This window comes from Tigriopus californicus, chromosome 2, assembly GCF_007210705.1.
Source record: "Tigriopus californicus strain San Diego chromosome 2, Tcal_SD_v2.1, whole genome shotgun sequence".
Classification (NCBI taxonomy): Eukaryota; Metazoa; Arthropoda; class Copepoda; order Harpacticoida; family Harpacticidae; genus Tigriopus; species Tigriopus californicus.
The window spans coordinates 14,843,515-14,857,625 of record NC_081441.1 but is presented as its reverse complement, the minus strand read 5'-3'; the positions used below and the strand labels follow the sequence as shown (position 1 = coordinate 14,857,625).

Below are 14,111 nucleotides of genomic sequence, written 5' to 3'. Positions count from 1 at the left end.
TCAGACAAGCATTATACCTATCGGTTGGTACCTCAGAAACGGGTAAAAGATCATCAAGTATCTCCCTCGTCGTTGAAGCGGCCCTAGCGATGACTCACTAATACCTCTCTTCTCCTTCAGTTTGACGTCCGGTCGGTGACGTTCTTCGGGAAAAACAGTATCGCTCTCAGGAAGTGAAAGTGCCTTACTTGGATGCTAGAGGGCGCTAGACTTGCGGAGATAGAGAAGAAGGGCACCATTGAGCTTGAAGGAACTGACATGAGACTGAAAAAAGCCCATTCGGCGATGAAGGAATTAGTCACTTGGGGAACAACAACTCAGTATCTTTTCCCTTTCGACGAAGCTTCAATCGAGCTAGACATGAGTTTGATTAAGACCAGAGCTATCAGGTTGGGTTAAGATGCTTAGGTTTTGGCCAGAAGAAAGATCCCAGTCGAGGATGTTATTAACCTTCTGGTCTTTTATTCCGATGACTTCAACAAGTAGGAAAGACCAATCGGTCCACCTATCGAATCAATGTTTCCAATGCATGAAAGATGGAACCCGGCTCAATATTAGATACTCTTGTTCATCAACAGTCCCAAAGCCCAGTGAAGGAAATAACTGAATAGGTTCTTTAGGCATGTGGCCTCCCTCTCATAAACGCTTTAACAGTCCAATTGGGAAATTTCCGTCAATGAGCTACTGACTTGTAAGGCCTTGTTTTTGAGCGTATTTGCCTGATTTGCGGTGATTTTTTCTATGTCAACTTCTTTGTCCCGGTTATTGTCGTCCCGGGCACGATCAAGGTCTTGATGCAGAGCATCTCGCTCCTGGATGGCTTGTTCCAGGATAGATTGTCTACTTGGCCCTTTTGCTTTGGACAACACGTGTCATGATGTGTATGTGGTAGGGCGGTAGGGACATCTCCGTGAGAGCCAGGATGAGGTCGACGTCATTGGCAATGTTCACCATGTCATTCACGTCAACCTTCCAGGTGACTTCAAACGTTTCGTCCTTGAGCCTGGAATGAGTAAAACCAAGGTTTAATAACTAAGGCTTATTAATGTGTAAAATGTCAATTGTTATTAGAGGAAAAAGGATTTAGCTGACCATGACGGATACATGACCTTCAGCTTCTTCTGGACACAGACAAAGGATTTGAAGGCGATAAACCTCTGGATGTCGTCTTCTTCGCCCTCCACGTGAAGGAAGACCTTGTACGAGGTGGACATGTTGGAACAGATGTCACCGTAGCAGACCGTACTTTTCCGCTTCTGTTTGGCTTTCACCATGTTAATCTATTGGAAAAAATGCAACTCGGGAGGAAGCTTGCCCGAAAAAGAGGATGTGATTTAATGATAAGTAGTATCAGTTTTCAAAACAGCTAATTTCAAATTACTAGCTAGAGTGAAAATTGTAGGGCTCTTGGACTAGGGCATGCACTAGGGTATAGGGAAGCGAGCGCGTACAAAAAGTTGACAACTACAAAAATGTATTGTTTTCATGAGTCGCCATTCGCAGGGTTGTCAAATTTTAAAATGGGTCACGTGATCTTCTCGACCAATCGGTATCGCATCGGGTTGTCAAGAGTCAAAAAAGGGCCAATTGCAACTAGCGCGATGTCGTCTTTATGTTTCCCTTTTGGCCAATCGCTAGGCAAAGGCTTTTGAATAATGGCGCGAAAATTCAAATAGCGATGTGGAGTTGTTTGTTGTACATAGGGATGGACTCTAGTTAGGCTTGCACTCAAAAGGCCGATGGCTCGAGGCCAAAATGGGCGGTTGGTTCGGAGTTGTAAGGAAGTTGTTCCGACCAGAATCAGTTGTACGAAACGAACACGTCGGACCAGGTCAAATTATCCTCGGAAAAAATTGACAAAGGCTGTCTGAGAAAAACTACTCTAGTAACTCTGTGCTCGACATACGAATACCAATTTTTTGTCCACATCTTGTAATCCCCATGCCGCGTTGGCCAATTAAATCTGCCACCACATTGAAGCTCCATAACTCGTGATGGGTTCGTCAAAGATGAAAATGGTCATTTTGGGGAAGTAAGCTATCAGTATATAAGAGCGATGGTTTTGGCAAATTGGTTGATAGCGATTCCCGATTGTCTGTCGGGGCCATTTCTCTGAAGTTTAAAGACCCCGTATCGACCATTCGGCTCACTATTTGATATGGTTTTACAAGATGGGAAAAGGCCAATTGTTGGTCCCACTTCCGAAGAAGCATTTGTTGAACAAGTTCAAAAACCCACTTCAACCAAACATGACTTGGTTTTTTTCCTACGAGAAAAACTTCTGCCAATTTGAAGTCTTAACCAGTCAAGATCAAAGGTATTTCACATTTTAAAAAACTTGGTGTTTGAACAATGCTTAGGTTGTTTTTTTTACATATGATGAAAACAAGATGGAAAAGAGTAAAAAAATGAAATGCTCAGGAACCCATATGTTATGATTATTGCCATAGGATGAAGATAATAATGAAAATGATCTATCCGAGGGGCACAAACAGGCCCAAAGCTTCAGGGCCTGCAATTCACGTACTCTCGTACATTGGTGGAACCCATGCCTGGCTTCATCTCTCCCTCGTTCTCTCTGACTGACTGGATACGTAGAGTACCTACCTACCTACGTACGTACATCCGTACTAGACGGTGCAGATTTTCTATGACTCAGAAAAATCATTAGACCGAGTGAGTGAATGGAACGAGGGAAGATTAGAGGGAAATATGATTGTACCATTGTGGAATTGCTCGCTTCCTCGCCTCTTGAATGATTGAGCTGGGATTGATTGAGATTATGCTCTTTCAGAGATTAGCATCCCATCAAGTCAGTAATGATATGACGTTCTATTTGACGAGCCAATGACGAGATTACAGGAATACGAAATTGATGACTGCAGCCCATCAACCAAGACCATCAGCTAACATTTCCAGGGCCCTGGCGGCTATTATACAAAGGTGAAGCGTCAAACCAAAGAACAAATGGAGAGGTGATTTCAATTGGTATGGTATCGAACACAGCCAATTTCATGACATTTATGAGTCCCTGTGGTAAAAAAAGGTTGATCAACCGCGATCCCTGTTACCACTTGCTTGCTGTTGGTATTGGACTATAGGTGCTCTAGATATTGTTCTCGCTCGCGCCTGAGATCTACATACCTATGTACATGTGCATGTACACTGATGGCACTTTAAAGGATCCATAGACATTTAAATGTGCCTGAGAAATGCTTGTCTCGATCTGCCTGGCATCAACCGAGTTTGCATTGCAGTACTTGCTTGATTACCCCTGGTCGAGGTGCCTCGCAGGAAATAAGAGTTCTGTAACAATACAGAGACAGATCAAGCTTTTAGGCCGTCTTAAGATCACCTACGTACATTCAGCGCATTTTACTTCAAAATACTTGATACTATGATATCCATTCAAGTTGTTGGGATTTGTACCTCAAGGTGTAATGTTTTGAGAGCACTGGAACTTGGCATGGTTTGGTAATTTACGAATGGCGCTATGGCATGTGCATGACTTGAAACAAAGCTCAATTCCGTCAAAGTTGCACTTAAAGTCAATCTCATCTCACCTTACACATCATCCCCAACAAACAGTGTCCTGGCATCTGAGTGATCGCTCTCTCCTCATACAGATCTCTATTTGCTTCCACGTTGTTCCCAGTGAACAAAGTCCTGCGCAAGCAAGCGAACAAGCGTAGAGATCCCCGGTCTTCTTTCCATCCGTGCTCATGAAGTGTAGAGTGTATGTATCTGTGAGTGAGTGTGTGAGTGTGTGTGTGTGCATGTGTGCATGTGTCTAGGTTTGTCGTCCCGCTGGCTGATACACGCACGTTCAGATTCGTTTTGTGTTCTGGTGCTTTTCGTTCGCGTGAAGATCATCATGACTTTAGTGACTTGGAAACAGTCAGGCTGTGTACTCGCTAACTACCGAAGTACCGAGACACCATTGAGTCGAGTAGTAGCTGACTCACTCACTCACTCACTCACTCACTCACTCACTCACTCACTCACTCACTCAGTCTTCGAGTCCGAAACTGTTTCACCGAGGTTTCTTCTCTCGAGTCTATCCAGTCATTTTGTGGTTCCGAAGTGATAATGTGGGTTCCCTTATTAGTGAAGTGAGAGCTCTTCCAAAAGCCGTTCGTTCTTCATGCACACGCATCCAAAGGATGGCTGCTGATGAACTTCTGTCTTCTGTGTATGGATGTGCCTGAGTTTCGCATCACGTTCGCACCGGTCTGGTTTCCCCAATGCATTTTCATGTGTTGACACAGGTCTGAATGATCCTTCGTTCCATTGAATGATTTCCAGGGCTCGATTGAGGGAGAACGCCGTCAAATTCATTCGATTTATTACTGGGTGGGTGGGTGGTAAAACAACACCCTAAGTCTCATTAGTCTCAAGACAAACACGATTCCAAAGGGGCGGGTAGTGGGGAAGAGCAGCGATGTTGGCCATTGCAATGGTTATTTCTTGACAAGATCTCTATTCTTGAAGCCTTTCAATTCGGTCGACACTTTGCAGAGTTTGAACGAAAATTGGTTCATTGGAGGGGGCCAAAAAAAAACCAGTTAACCAATGATCAGGGTAGATGAGCGGATGTGTTTTTTTTTCGACCTCGTTTGAAATATGTTGCTACGCTTTTTTGAATTTGTTTCGAGGCATGACCAGTTGAACGTAGAATTATTATTGCTCCATCCCAAGGCAGTAAAACTGGAGTTCAAGAGTAAAACACGTGGCCAGGCTCGATTTTGAACCACGACCCTCGCGACTTTTTTTACGTTTATTATTCAGTAAAGGTCAAATTATGTTCACGGCTTTCAAGGACCAATGATTGCAAGGTGCTCGGGCTCTGATTTAAATCCCAAAAAGAGGCCCAAGGAGATTGGAAATGATATTAATAACGCGTTGCATTGATCACCACCCGTAAAGATAACAAATCCAATTTTGGTCAGACCCCCACTTCTTAATGGATGGAATTCCAATTCAATGTTCGCGATTATTGAACTCAATTTGGTCGGAACATCACTTGGCTTCATCCTCGGGGACCACCGCGCTACTGAAAAACTAGTGTTGCCTTTTGACCACTCAACCCTTTAAAAATGTTCCGTTTGCCACTTAAAAGCTTGTTATCTGGTGCCTGAACCCATCACTACGCATTAGCAACCATAAAGTGTTGATCCTTATAATGGAACTAATATGACCGCTCGTTTAGCTTGGATCCTGTTTCTCACTCAAGTAACGGACCACGATGGTTGGCGAATTGAGATGGTTACGTTCGATTGGCCAAAGTGCTCGGACCACGCGTTTCTTGGACTGCTTTTAAAATGCAAATTCTTTCCACATCCCACCAGCCAATATTTTGTTTGTCCAGAGATTCGAGACTTTCGTTGCCTGGTTTGAAAGCAAAAACGTGCGAGATCATCGATCAATTCCAAGCGAACCTGTCAATCAATGACATTCTGCATTGCTTATATGGACGAGGGGTGAGAAGTGAAATGCCCAAAAGTGACATTGTCTCACTCACGCTCCCTTACTTGTGCAGTAATCGAGGTCAATGGAGGTGTTTCTAGGCACAGGTTCCTATGTGCCGAGGGAACAACGCGACCGAAGTTTGATGAGGCATTGACCTGAATAGAAGCCATGCACAAACAAACTCTTTATGGGTATAAAAGACTTGTACTTCGGTGTACTCTAGCGTTTTTAGAGGCGAGGAATCGAGACTATTCGTTTTTGGTGAATGTGCCAAGAAAAAGAACGAAACTTGAGAGAAGGACCTATTGAGGCAAGTTCAAATTGTTTTTTTGAGTGACTAGCATAGTTCAGATCAAGTTCGAAAACTTGGAGTGGCTTTTTTGCTCTTTAATGCAGATCGAATTGAACGTTTGAATATTTCTATTTGTTCCCACCAAATATTGGCTCTTTTCATATTCCCGTTGAGGGTTCGGCCATTTTCGAGTTTGGCCCAGCCATGACTAACCTTCTCCTTGAAAGATCAAGAGATCCTTCACCTCATCAACCCTCACTTGAGGTGACAAGGATTGGCCATTTGTTCTCGCACTCAACCCCCTTCTCAAGAGCGAGCAGCTAGTAATTGCCATCATTGGATTCGGCATTATCCCATTATCGTTAAGCCATTCATTCAAGTTGAAATTGAGATAAGCAAATTTGGATTCCACAACGTTATGCCTTCAATCCCCACTCCATAATCTTGGCCTTAAATCCAATGCCACACACTTTGGTCGCGGTGGCTCAAATCCTCTTTGACTCCTTGATTGACGAATGGATCCATCTTGAAGGGTTATGGGTCTGGGCAGAGGGGATGAGAATCAAGATTCACTCCACTCGAAAAAAAGGCGTCATGGCGGTAAGGGGAATCATAAATATCCTCGAAATGAGAGGATTGGACTCGACCACCATATTTTGGTCATGTCACCAACCTCTGCAGCATTGAACAAGTCCGGGGGCAAGATCTTGAATGGTTGGGAGCGCCAAAGTCGCCACCCTCTCTCTTTGAGCACACATGGGGTTGAGGAATGTGACTGAATCGATCAGACCGAAATGCTTATCAAAACAATAGCGCTTGATTTGCCACCCCTTGCCCTTATACAGCAGTCAAAGACAGCCAGAGCCTCCTCATCCCAGATAAAAAGCAAACTGGTCCGACGACAACTCAATCGCAATCCCACCCTCTCCTCGATCTGGCTTGACACCACACCACTGTCAAAGGGGTGCCTGAAAAGATGGCCCTCTCCCCAAGTCTCCATAAATGGCCGCCTCATGTTGGAAGCCATGGTACTCGCAACCCTGAAGGGTATCAGTCCAATCTGGTTTAATTCATACATGGCCGAACTGGATTGGGGTTCAAGAGCCACTGGATGGTCATGAAGACATAAAAGCATTCTTGAAATATCTCTTCAAGCCTCTCCGAGCACTGATCTGTCCAGCCCTGTTCACACCGAGCATTCTTGGTGGATCTTGTTTATTTGTCCAGTTAAGAGCGAGATTCTATTACTTGCTTGGGGATCCCGAAGTCAAACAACCGGCTAGAATGTACCTGCTGTACTATCGTAAGGGGAAGGACGTGTTTGTTCTGCTCCAAGACTTGTCAGTTTAATCATGATTTTGGAGAATGCCGAGAACACTGGATTAGAGTAAACAAGGAAGAGCGAAGCATCGCTTTGAATTGTTTCAATCTGAAGAGAAAGATCTTAATCATGCTCCACGGGTTGGGCTCGGATATTTTTTTTTATCACTTTTATTTGGCCAAGATCAAAACAACCACGTCAGCAACGAACACGCTTGCCAAAACTCCTTTTTTGTGGGCATACCCAAACAATGAGGGATGAATGGGATTTCAAGGGTGGAAAGGGAGGGTTGGTGCGGACAGTCAAACATTGGCCAAATGCCATTCTTAAAACAATGACGGCTCAAAACACGCTCGACAAATACCAGTGTCACGCGATGTGGGATCGTGTTCAAAGATCGTCCCAATCATGCTGATCAATTGGATCGGTCAATTCAATACTGATTGAGGATGGCCTGAGATGTGCTGCAGTCTTGTCCGAATGGCACCAGGGCAATAATAAGAGTTATGTCATTACCAGTGATTGTGGTCCCTTTTTTTTAAAGCGGGTTGCTCGTCAAGTTTCAAAGGATTCCGGACAGTGGGGGTCCACATAATCGAGCTCCATTGTAATGAGCTCGAGGAGGGAGGGATAACAGACGATGTAATAATAACATCACATTTTCCCAACTTGAATTGCCCCCCCTCTCATTGGCACCACCCTCTCTATCTACGTACAACGTCCATATTGGACAGCCTCACTAAAGCAACGTCCATTCAGAGGATTCTCATTCAGAGGATAGGAGAGAGAGAGAGAAAGAAAGAAAGAGACGACGAATCTGACATGACATTTCATTTTCGAGCAAGAATTATGCACCGAACACATATCGTCATTTTCGGCTGTGGCGTCATTGCCCCCAGCCAAATATTAGGTGTCATTTACGGGCCATTAAAAACGTCTTGACGAGGACATTTCCCCTTTTCAAGCTCTTGCCAAACACTTCGTGCAACTCCATAGTGCGGTATGACCTTGATCATGCAACCGAATTATCCTTCATTTCCGTATGAGAAGACTGAGAACAAATTTATCAATTCGAATCTGGAAGCATCCATCCAGACTTGCTCATCACAACAAGAACACGGACATGTCGAAAGGTTGTCTGCTCTCAACGAGAAAGAAACCCGAATTCCATTATGTACTGATGTACTGGGTGATATTCAAAAGTACGACTGACTCTATTTGAATACAAGGTCCATGGGTCAGAATACTTCATACCAGTCGCCTCTGGATTTGCATGATGTGGTAGGACCATTGGTCAAGGCACAACCATCCATTAATCAGAGCGTGCTCCACCCAAAACGTGGACTCGTGAATATTGGGTTCAATCGTCCGACTAAAAACGCCACTTTCACCCTCAAACATTCGCAGGGGAAAGGTAGAGGGTAGAGGGAGGATCAGATCGTTCAGTTCAGGTGGGCTGTGGGTGGCTTGAAAGTTAGTTCCCCGCCCCAAACAAATGATTAGGGTTATGATTATTTCTCTCCCCCCACGTCAATTGAGAAATGAACACTTACGACTCCATGATGGAAATACGCCATCCATCATTTAAGTCACTTGGTAGCCAATTCTTTTTCACGCACTGGGAAATGGCTGGCTTGTCTGGCTCATCTTGGATGTCAATGTCATCTTGCTTGTTCATCGCCAGCAATAGGCCATCATCAAGGATGTTTTTGGGCATTACCTCACCAGGAAGTATAATTGTGTGCGGTGCCCATCAAAACCCACCCAAAAGTCAAATCTCCGAGGATCATTTTGAGAGCGCTGTTGAGCATTGCAGACACCTGAGTAGTGGAGTCTTGGATCTTGATTTGGCCATGAAGAATTGGCGTAAAGAAGCTACTACTAGACTCCCAAGTTGGACAAGATAGTGAACAAGGGCGTCCTCCAAGGCGACAATTTGTCTACCAAAATCTCGAGGCCCATTCAGAGACAAGATCTACAATGGGCCCATCAGAAACATCTTCCAATTAGGGCAATTCAATGAATAGGTCAGGAATTTTGGTTAACATCTGAAACTTCCAAAAAAAATTCCCTAATGCTTTGAAACAGGGTCAGGTTGATTTGAGGGTTCCACGTAAAGCCATCTTCAATTTGGCCCAACAAGAGGCTAAATATCAAAATCACTGGATTGGCAAGGTTTCATGATTTGTGTATTTGACCTGAACGTTTTCTTATTCAGGACACGGCTTCCCCAAGGAAATGACAAATACAATGGCTTTTAGGGTCCGGCCTCCGATTTGTATTTAGCCACCAAATCGGGGCGCAATCTCGGATCACATTTTGGCCATGCTCATTAAATTGGCCCATTTTTCGCCAACATGTGTACCTCGAGACCGAATCAAAGGGACTACATGGATGTAAACCAGCAAGGCTAGTATTGTTGAGTGAGCTTCTCGGATTGTCGAGTCCGTGTATGTACTTACGTACCAATTGAAAGGCCTCAAGTCTCTGTTATCATGCCTCCTTAAGGCCCAAGGCAAGCAAAACAAAGCATTGTCCAAGGAAACATTTTCTTAGGAAATGGGCTCACTAGCCCGTTCTTAAAGTGTAATGATGAGTTTGAAACGTTGTTCTTATCTTTGCAAGTCATTTAAGAATTAGGTCGCCTGATAAACAGGATCAATTGAGTTCAAGGTTTTCCGGCCATTAATCCGTGTGAGAACTCTTAGAAGTGACAAATTCGTCGTTCTAAAAGACTGGGCACCAACTCTTTGAGCTGCACTTGATGAGAACACAGTCTGAGCTGCACTTGATGAGAACACAGTTGGGTCGACGACTGTACGTACGTACTAGTGTATGAGCACTAAATAGTTTAGGCGCAACGCAACGCGTCAATCGGAATGTGTTGGCATCAAGATCAGATTTCAAGGTGACTAACAACCTAGCACGTGGTTGGAGGCCTTCTTTTCATCCATTATTGGGACTCATTCAGGCTTTTAGGCATTCAATCCAGATTTGGCAGTGGCATTCACTTATAATTTGAGATACCTTTTGGGGTATGCCATAGATTCTCAACAATTGAGTGGAAGTTTTTGATTGTGGGCCCGAACCCTGAGGTCGCCTCCTTCGTGAACGAGTTAGACGTCACCATTAATCATGGCCCAATCGATGCCAAACAAGTGGAAACGTAGTAACTCAATTCAAGCTCCTCAATAATTCGCTTCCGAGGCGGAGATCTTTTTTTTCTTATTTTGAATGCAAATTGAGTGAGTGCTCATGGTCAGTTGGCGCTGATTTGGGAGTCATGAACAATAACATGTTTTCGGACTTTAGATGGCATTTCAAGAAATCTGGAATCCAATCTGGTGACAAATGCGATGCGATGAGACATGAGGTTTTCAACCTTTTTACCCAGGGTGGATAAGCATAGCAGCGAGCGAGCGATGCCAGCGGGGATGGTACCTTGTCAGGGCACAAAAAGCCACTTGACCACCAAAAACTGGGATCGACAATCAGCATCGCATCTTGGGGGCTCCTTCTGCTCGACAATCAGGAGCATCTATGTACGTAGTGTGGACGTACTTCCTTTAGAGAGAATGAGTCATGCCTTAGTCGGACTTTGTGAGGTCCTAGGCCACGAGGCCGGGGAGTAAATGATTTTAAAATGATTTTAATGAAGACTCTTTGCTAAGTCATTGCATGGTAATTTCAAGCACATGCAAACTATTTGATATCAAATTTTGGTCCCATTTGGGAGCTTTCAACCCAATATAAAGCACTCCAAGTTGCGACCAAAACAAATCACCTTTTAACATCAATGCGAAAAGAGTGCTTATCGTTTATCTCTGAAGAACTTCAGTATTTGACCAAGGACGCCTCAATTGAACGTGCTGAGGTTAGAACTTGTCCGCAAGTGTACTCTATGATTATACGGACATGACATCGTAACTATGGCCATCTCGCACCTAATCTGCATAAATTACAATAGGAGCGACGAGAGAGGAGATTTGGAGTTGAATTGGGTGTGAGCCAACGTAATGTTGGTGTCACAAGATCTCCTCTCTTGGGGCACTACCCAATACATGGCCCATTGTTATGCCTCTTCATATTTCATTCGCATGCAAGATTAGTTCAAGATCGTTCGCAACCGAGGCATAAGTAGGTGACCTTCAATGTCAACTAGAGCCTTATTTATCTGCCCTAAAGGAATCGTTAAAATACGGGTAATTGAAACACAGTTGGGTTCAATTTGGACCTCCCAATGAAAATGGGTAGAATAGCACGACGTGCTACTGGCTGGGAACTGGCATTCAGACCTGTTGAAATCCGAATCGTCAGAAGTCAAAAAGCGCCCCCAAGAGGAGTGGGAAAAATGAGCTTGTTTGACCAGAAATGGGGGAAACGATTCGCCCTGCGTCCGATCTGATAAGCTAATTTGAGCTTTGGAGTCCAGGAATCGACATCTGAAAACAATTGCTTTTGGCCGTCAACGTTGTCATTGCTTGTCGAGGATTGATCGCTCCTCCATGTTTCCTTTTGATTTTGCCTTTTGATGCAACTCAAGGAAGGGAAGAAAAAAAAACCAGAACTACCAATTCCGCGATTCTGGCCCACACTTTAGAAGGAAATGAAAGTCTGAACCCAAAGGCGATAAACTCCCCGAAACTGCCTTGCAAATCATTCAATCTGAATAGTAGAAAGTTCAGGAAATGTCAAGAGGCCAACGAACGGGGCGCCCGTGAGCGTCATGTGTGGTAATGAGCATCCTTTTGTACGGACACTAACAATCACGAGGCCTGATCATGAACCACTTCAAGCACAATGGATCGAGCGAATGAAGGCAAAGAATCATCGCCAAGAGTCAGAGTTGAGAGGCACCCAGTGAACGTGGCAGACTTGAAAACCAGAATTGGAAGTCATCACTCATACAGCTATGTTCACTTGGACCTGTCAAAGGGGTCACCAGTCATCATTGCTCAGGGGTCCAAATCATTTCCCTGAAACACAGTCCAACATCTCGGTCCATTGATCACAATGATGCTTCACAACAAGTCCAAACTTTGAATCCCATACCATTTTTGAGAAGTCATGGAGGATGAGCTTCGAATACGTCGGGAGTCCTTGAGTTCCTCGCCCAGGGTGGCTCGTCGGAAACCTCCCAAGCACTTCTACTCACCTCGAACACGGCGGTCCATTTCCGTGACGGCCATCACATCCGGTACAGCCGAGTTGGTCAAGCCGCGATTCCGCATTGGCGGTCAGACCGATCCCGGCAGATTTGTGAGTCAACATCATCAGGATTTCTATATTGTGGGTTTCCATGATGACGAACGAGCTCGAGGTTCCAAGGAACCATCAGGGCAACACCCATCCGCCGTGCACCGAACCAAGTCCACGGGCGACGTGGAGGATCTGGTGGACCGAAGTCATCCCATGCGTTTGAGTTTTGGCAGCATGAACGGAGTCATGCGAACTACATTGAGCCCCGTGAGAGAGCAATCCGAACAAGCTGGAGCTGGAGGGCTCTCGCCCGATGTTCAGACTCAACAGGGACTGTCTCATCTCAAGCAATTGAGGGTGAGTTGGGGTTGGCAAATACGAATTTGCACGATAAATCTTTTCTTTCTGAACTGAAAAGCAGCTCTCTCTTCAATCATCTCAAGATCGATTTCAGGGTGTCATGATTTTGCTTATCTTCCGGCGTTCTTCTTTCCACAAATTAAACGGGTGGAACTTGCTAAATTGACATCCGTTTTGTGCAAAAAAACCAAAACAAAAGCCTGGTTCTAATAGCCTAAACAAAGTAATAAACAATATCCAGACAAAAAGATGGAATCCTGGCACAGAATAGGATAAAAAGAACTGAACTCTTTTCTTGATCTTCAAAACAGAATCCTAAAAATCGAAGGGAAAAAAAGCAAATTATCCACTATATTTTTGCAAATGTTTCATGTACTTTGTATTTCCAAGAGAGCTAGCCAATGGCATGAGTGGTACCAAGAAAACGGTCGAATTACAGACAAGGCTCTCTCACGCCAGTTGACATTGTCATTCTCCTAATTAAGTCTCTATTTCCGATAATCTGATTAGCCATTGAAAAGGATTCTTAGATTTTTAGGCGCTCAAGTTTGATCACATTCATAGGTCTTTAAAGCATTTTTGTAAGCTGACATTCAAAGATCATTACTCGGCAATTTCTTTCAAGTCCAAGCATTAGAACAACGGCAGAACAACAAATTTTTCTTCACATCTTCAACGTCTCTGTTCGCATAGCTTGAACCTCAGGAGCCATGGAAGAAACAGTTTCTAAACGCCAATTATATCATCGTCTTTGCTCCAGTTTCCGTAGCGATTATTCGGTTGGAAATCCCGAAAAAAGTGTTTGACAGAACAATGGTTGTGAAAGTTTACACACTAACCCAAGTCGTGGTCAACAATTGATGAATTCAGGTATTAAGCATATTTGGATTTGTTTAAATGAGGAAACTTCTGTTTTCATGGACAAAACGCTTGAGGTCGACTACATTTCCATTTTGGGTGGCAATTCCTGAATTTACCCAGGCTTCTTCTGTATTCTTGGCATTAAAAAGCATGAATGCTTCAGCATCTCCTGTCTACTATAAAACAAAACACCCACACTCCCATAGCAAACAATCAAAGATATTAGCTATTATTAAAGCATGGCCCTAATAGCCTCTTGATAGTCATCATGGCTTAATAGATCTTCCTCCAATTTAGACTAGCTTTAAAACGATGGGTTGTTCAACCCTCGGGGCCACCATAACTGTCTTTCCTCGATCGACTCACGTCTCCTCTCGTCCACTTGTTACCAACTCGTTCAGGAATTCTCTGCTCGAGTCATAACGGCGACCCTTGGACCGAAAGATCCATCATCACACTGCTGGTCGGCCAGGAACCGTCTCGACCGTGACGTTCGGTCTATCAAAAATTGGGCTTGATCAGGATCCCTTCCGACTAAGCTCCCTTTCTAGCTGTTCTCATTCATCAACTAATCGGGTCATTGGCCATCACTATTTGAAGGCCAGAGAA

At 44.2% G+C, this 14,111-nt stretch overlaps 3 protein-coding genes across 6 annotated transcripts in view; 2 read left to right on the top strand and 1 right to left on the bottom strand.

The window, feature by feature from the left end:
- The window catches only part of LOC131893398 (microtubule-associated serine/threonine-protein kinase 3-like), a 61,727-nt gene that overhangs the window by 37,474 nt on the left and 10,142 nt on the right, over nt 1-14,111 (top strand). The gene's annotated exons all lie outside the window — the stretch shown is intronic.
- Nucleotides 200-2,377, bottom strand: LOC131893406 (uncharacterized). The gene is made up of 2 exons (XM_059243425.1): nt 1,093-2,377; nt 200-1,003 (listed from the first exon to the last, which is right to left on the bottom strand). Exons 1-2 carry the CDS (start codon nt 1,272-1,274, stop codon nt 841-843), a joined length of 345 nt encoding a protein of 114 aa, XP_059099408.1. The 5' UTR covers nt 1,275-2,377; the 3' UTR covers nt 200-840.
- On the top strand, nt 3,977-12,897 carry LOC131893405 (uncharacterized). 3 transcript variants are annotated; one of them, XM_059243424.1, is made up of 2 exons: nt 3,977-4,268; nt 11,763-12,897. In XM_059243424.1, exon 2 carries the CDS (start codon nt 12,150-12,152, stop codon nt 12,693-12,695), a length of 546 nt encoding a protein of 181 aa, XP_059099407.1. In that variant the 5' UTR covers nt 3,977-4,268; nt 11,763-12,149; the 3' UTR covers nt 12,696-12,897. The 3 variants fall into 3 exon arrangements, with proteins under 3 accessions (XP_059099407.1, XP_059099405.1, XP_059099406.1); XM_059243422.1 differs by having other exon boundaries at nt 11,759-12,897; XM_059243423.1 differs by having other exon boundaries at nt 11,756-12,897.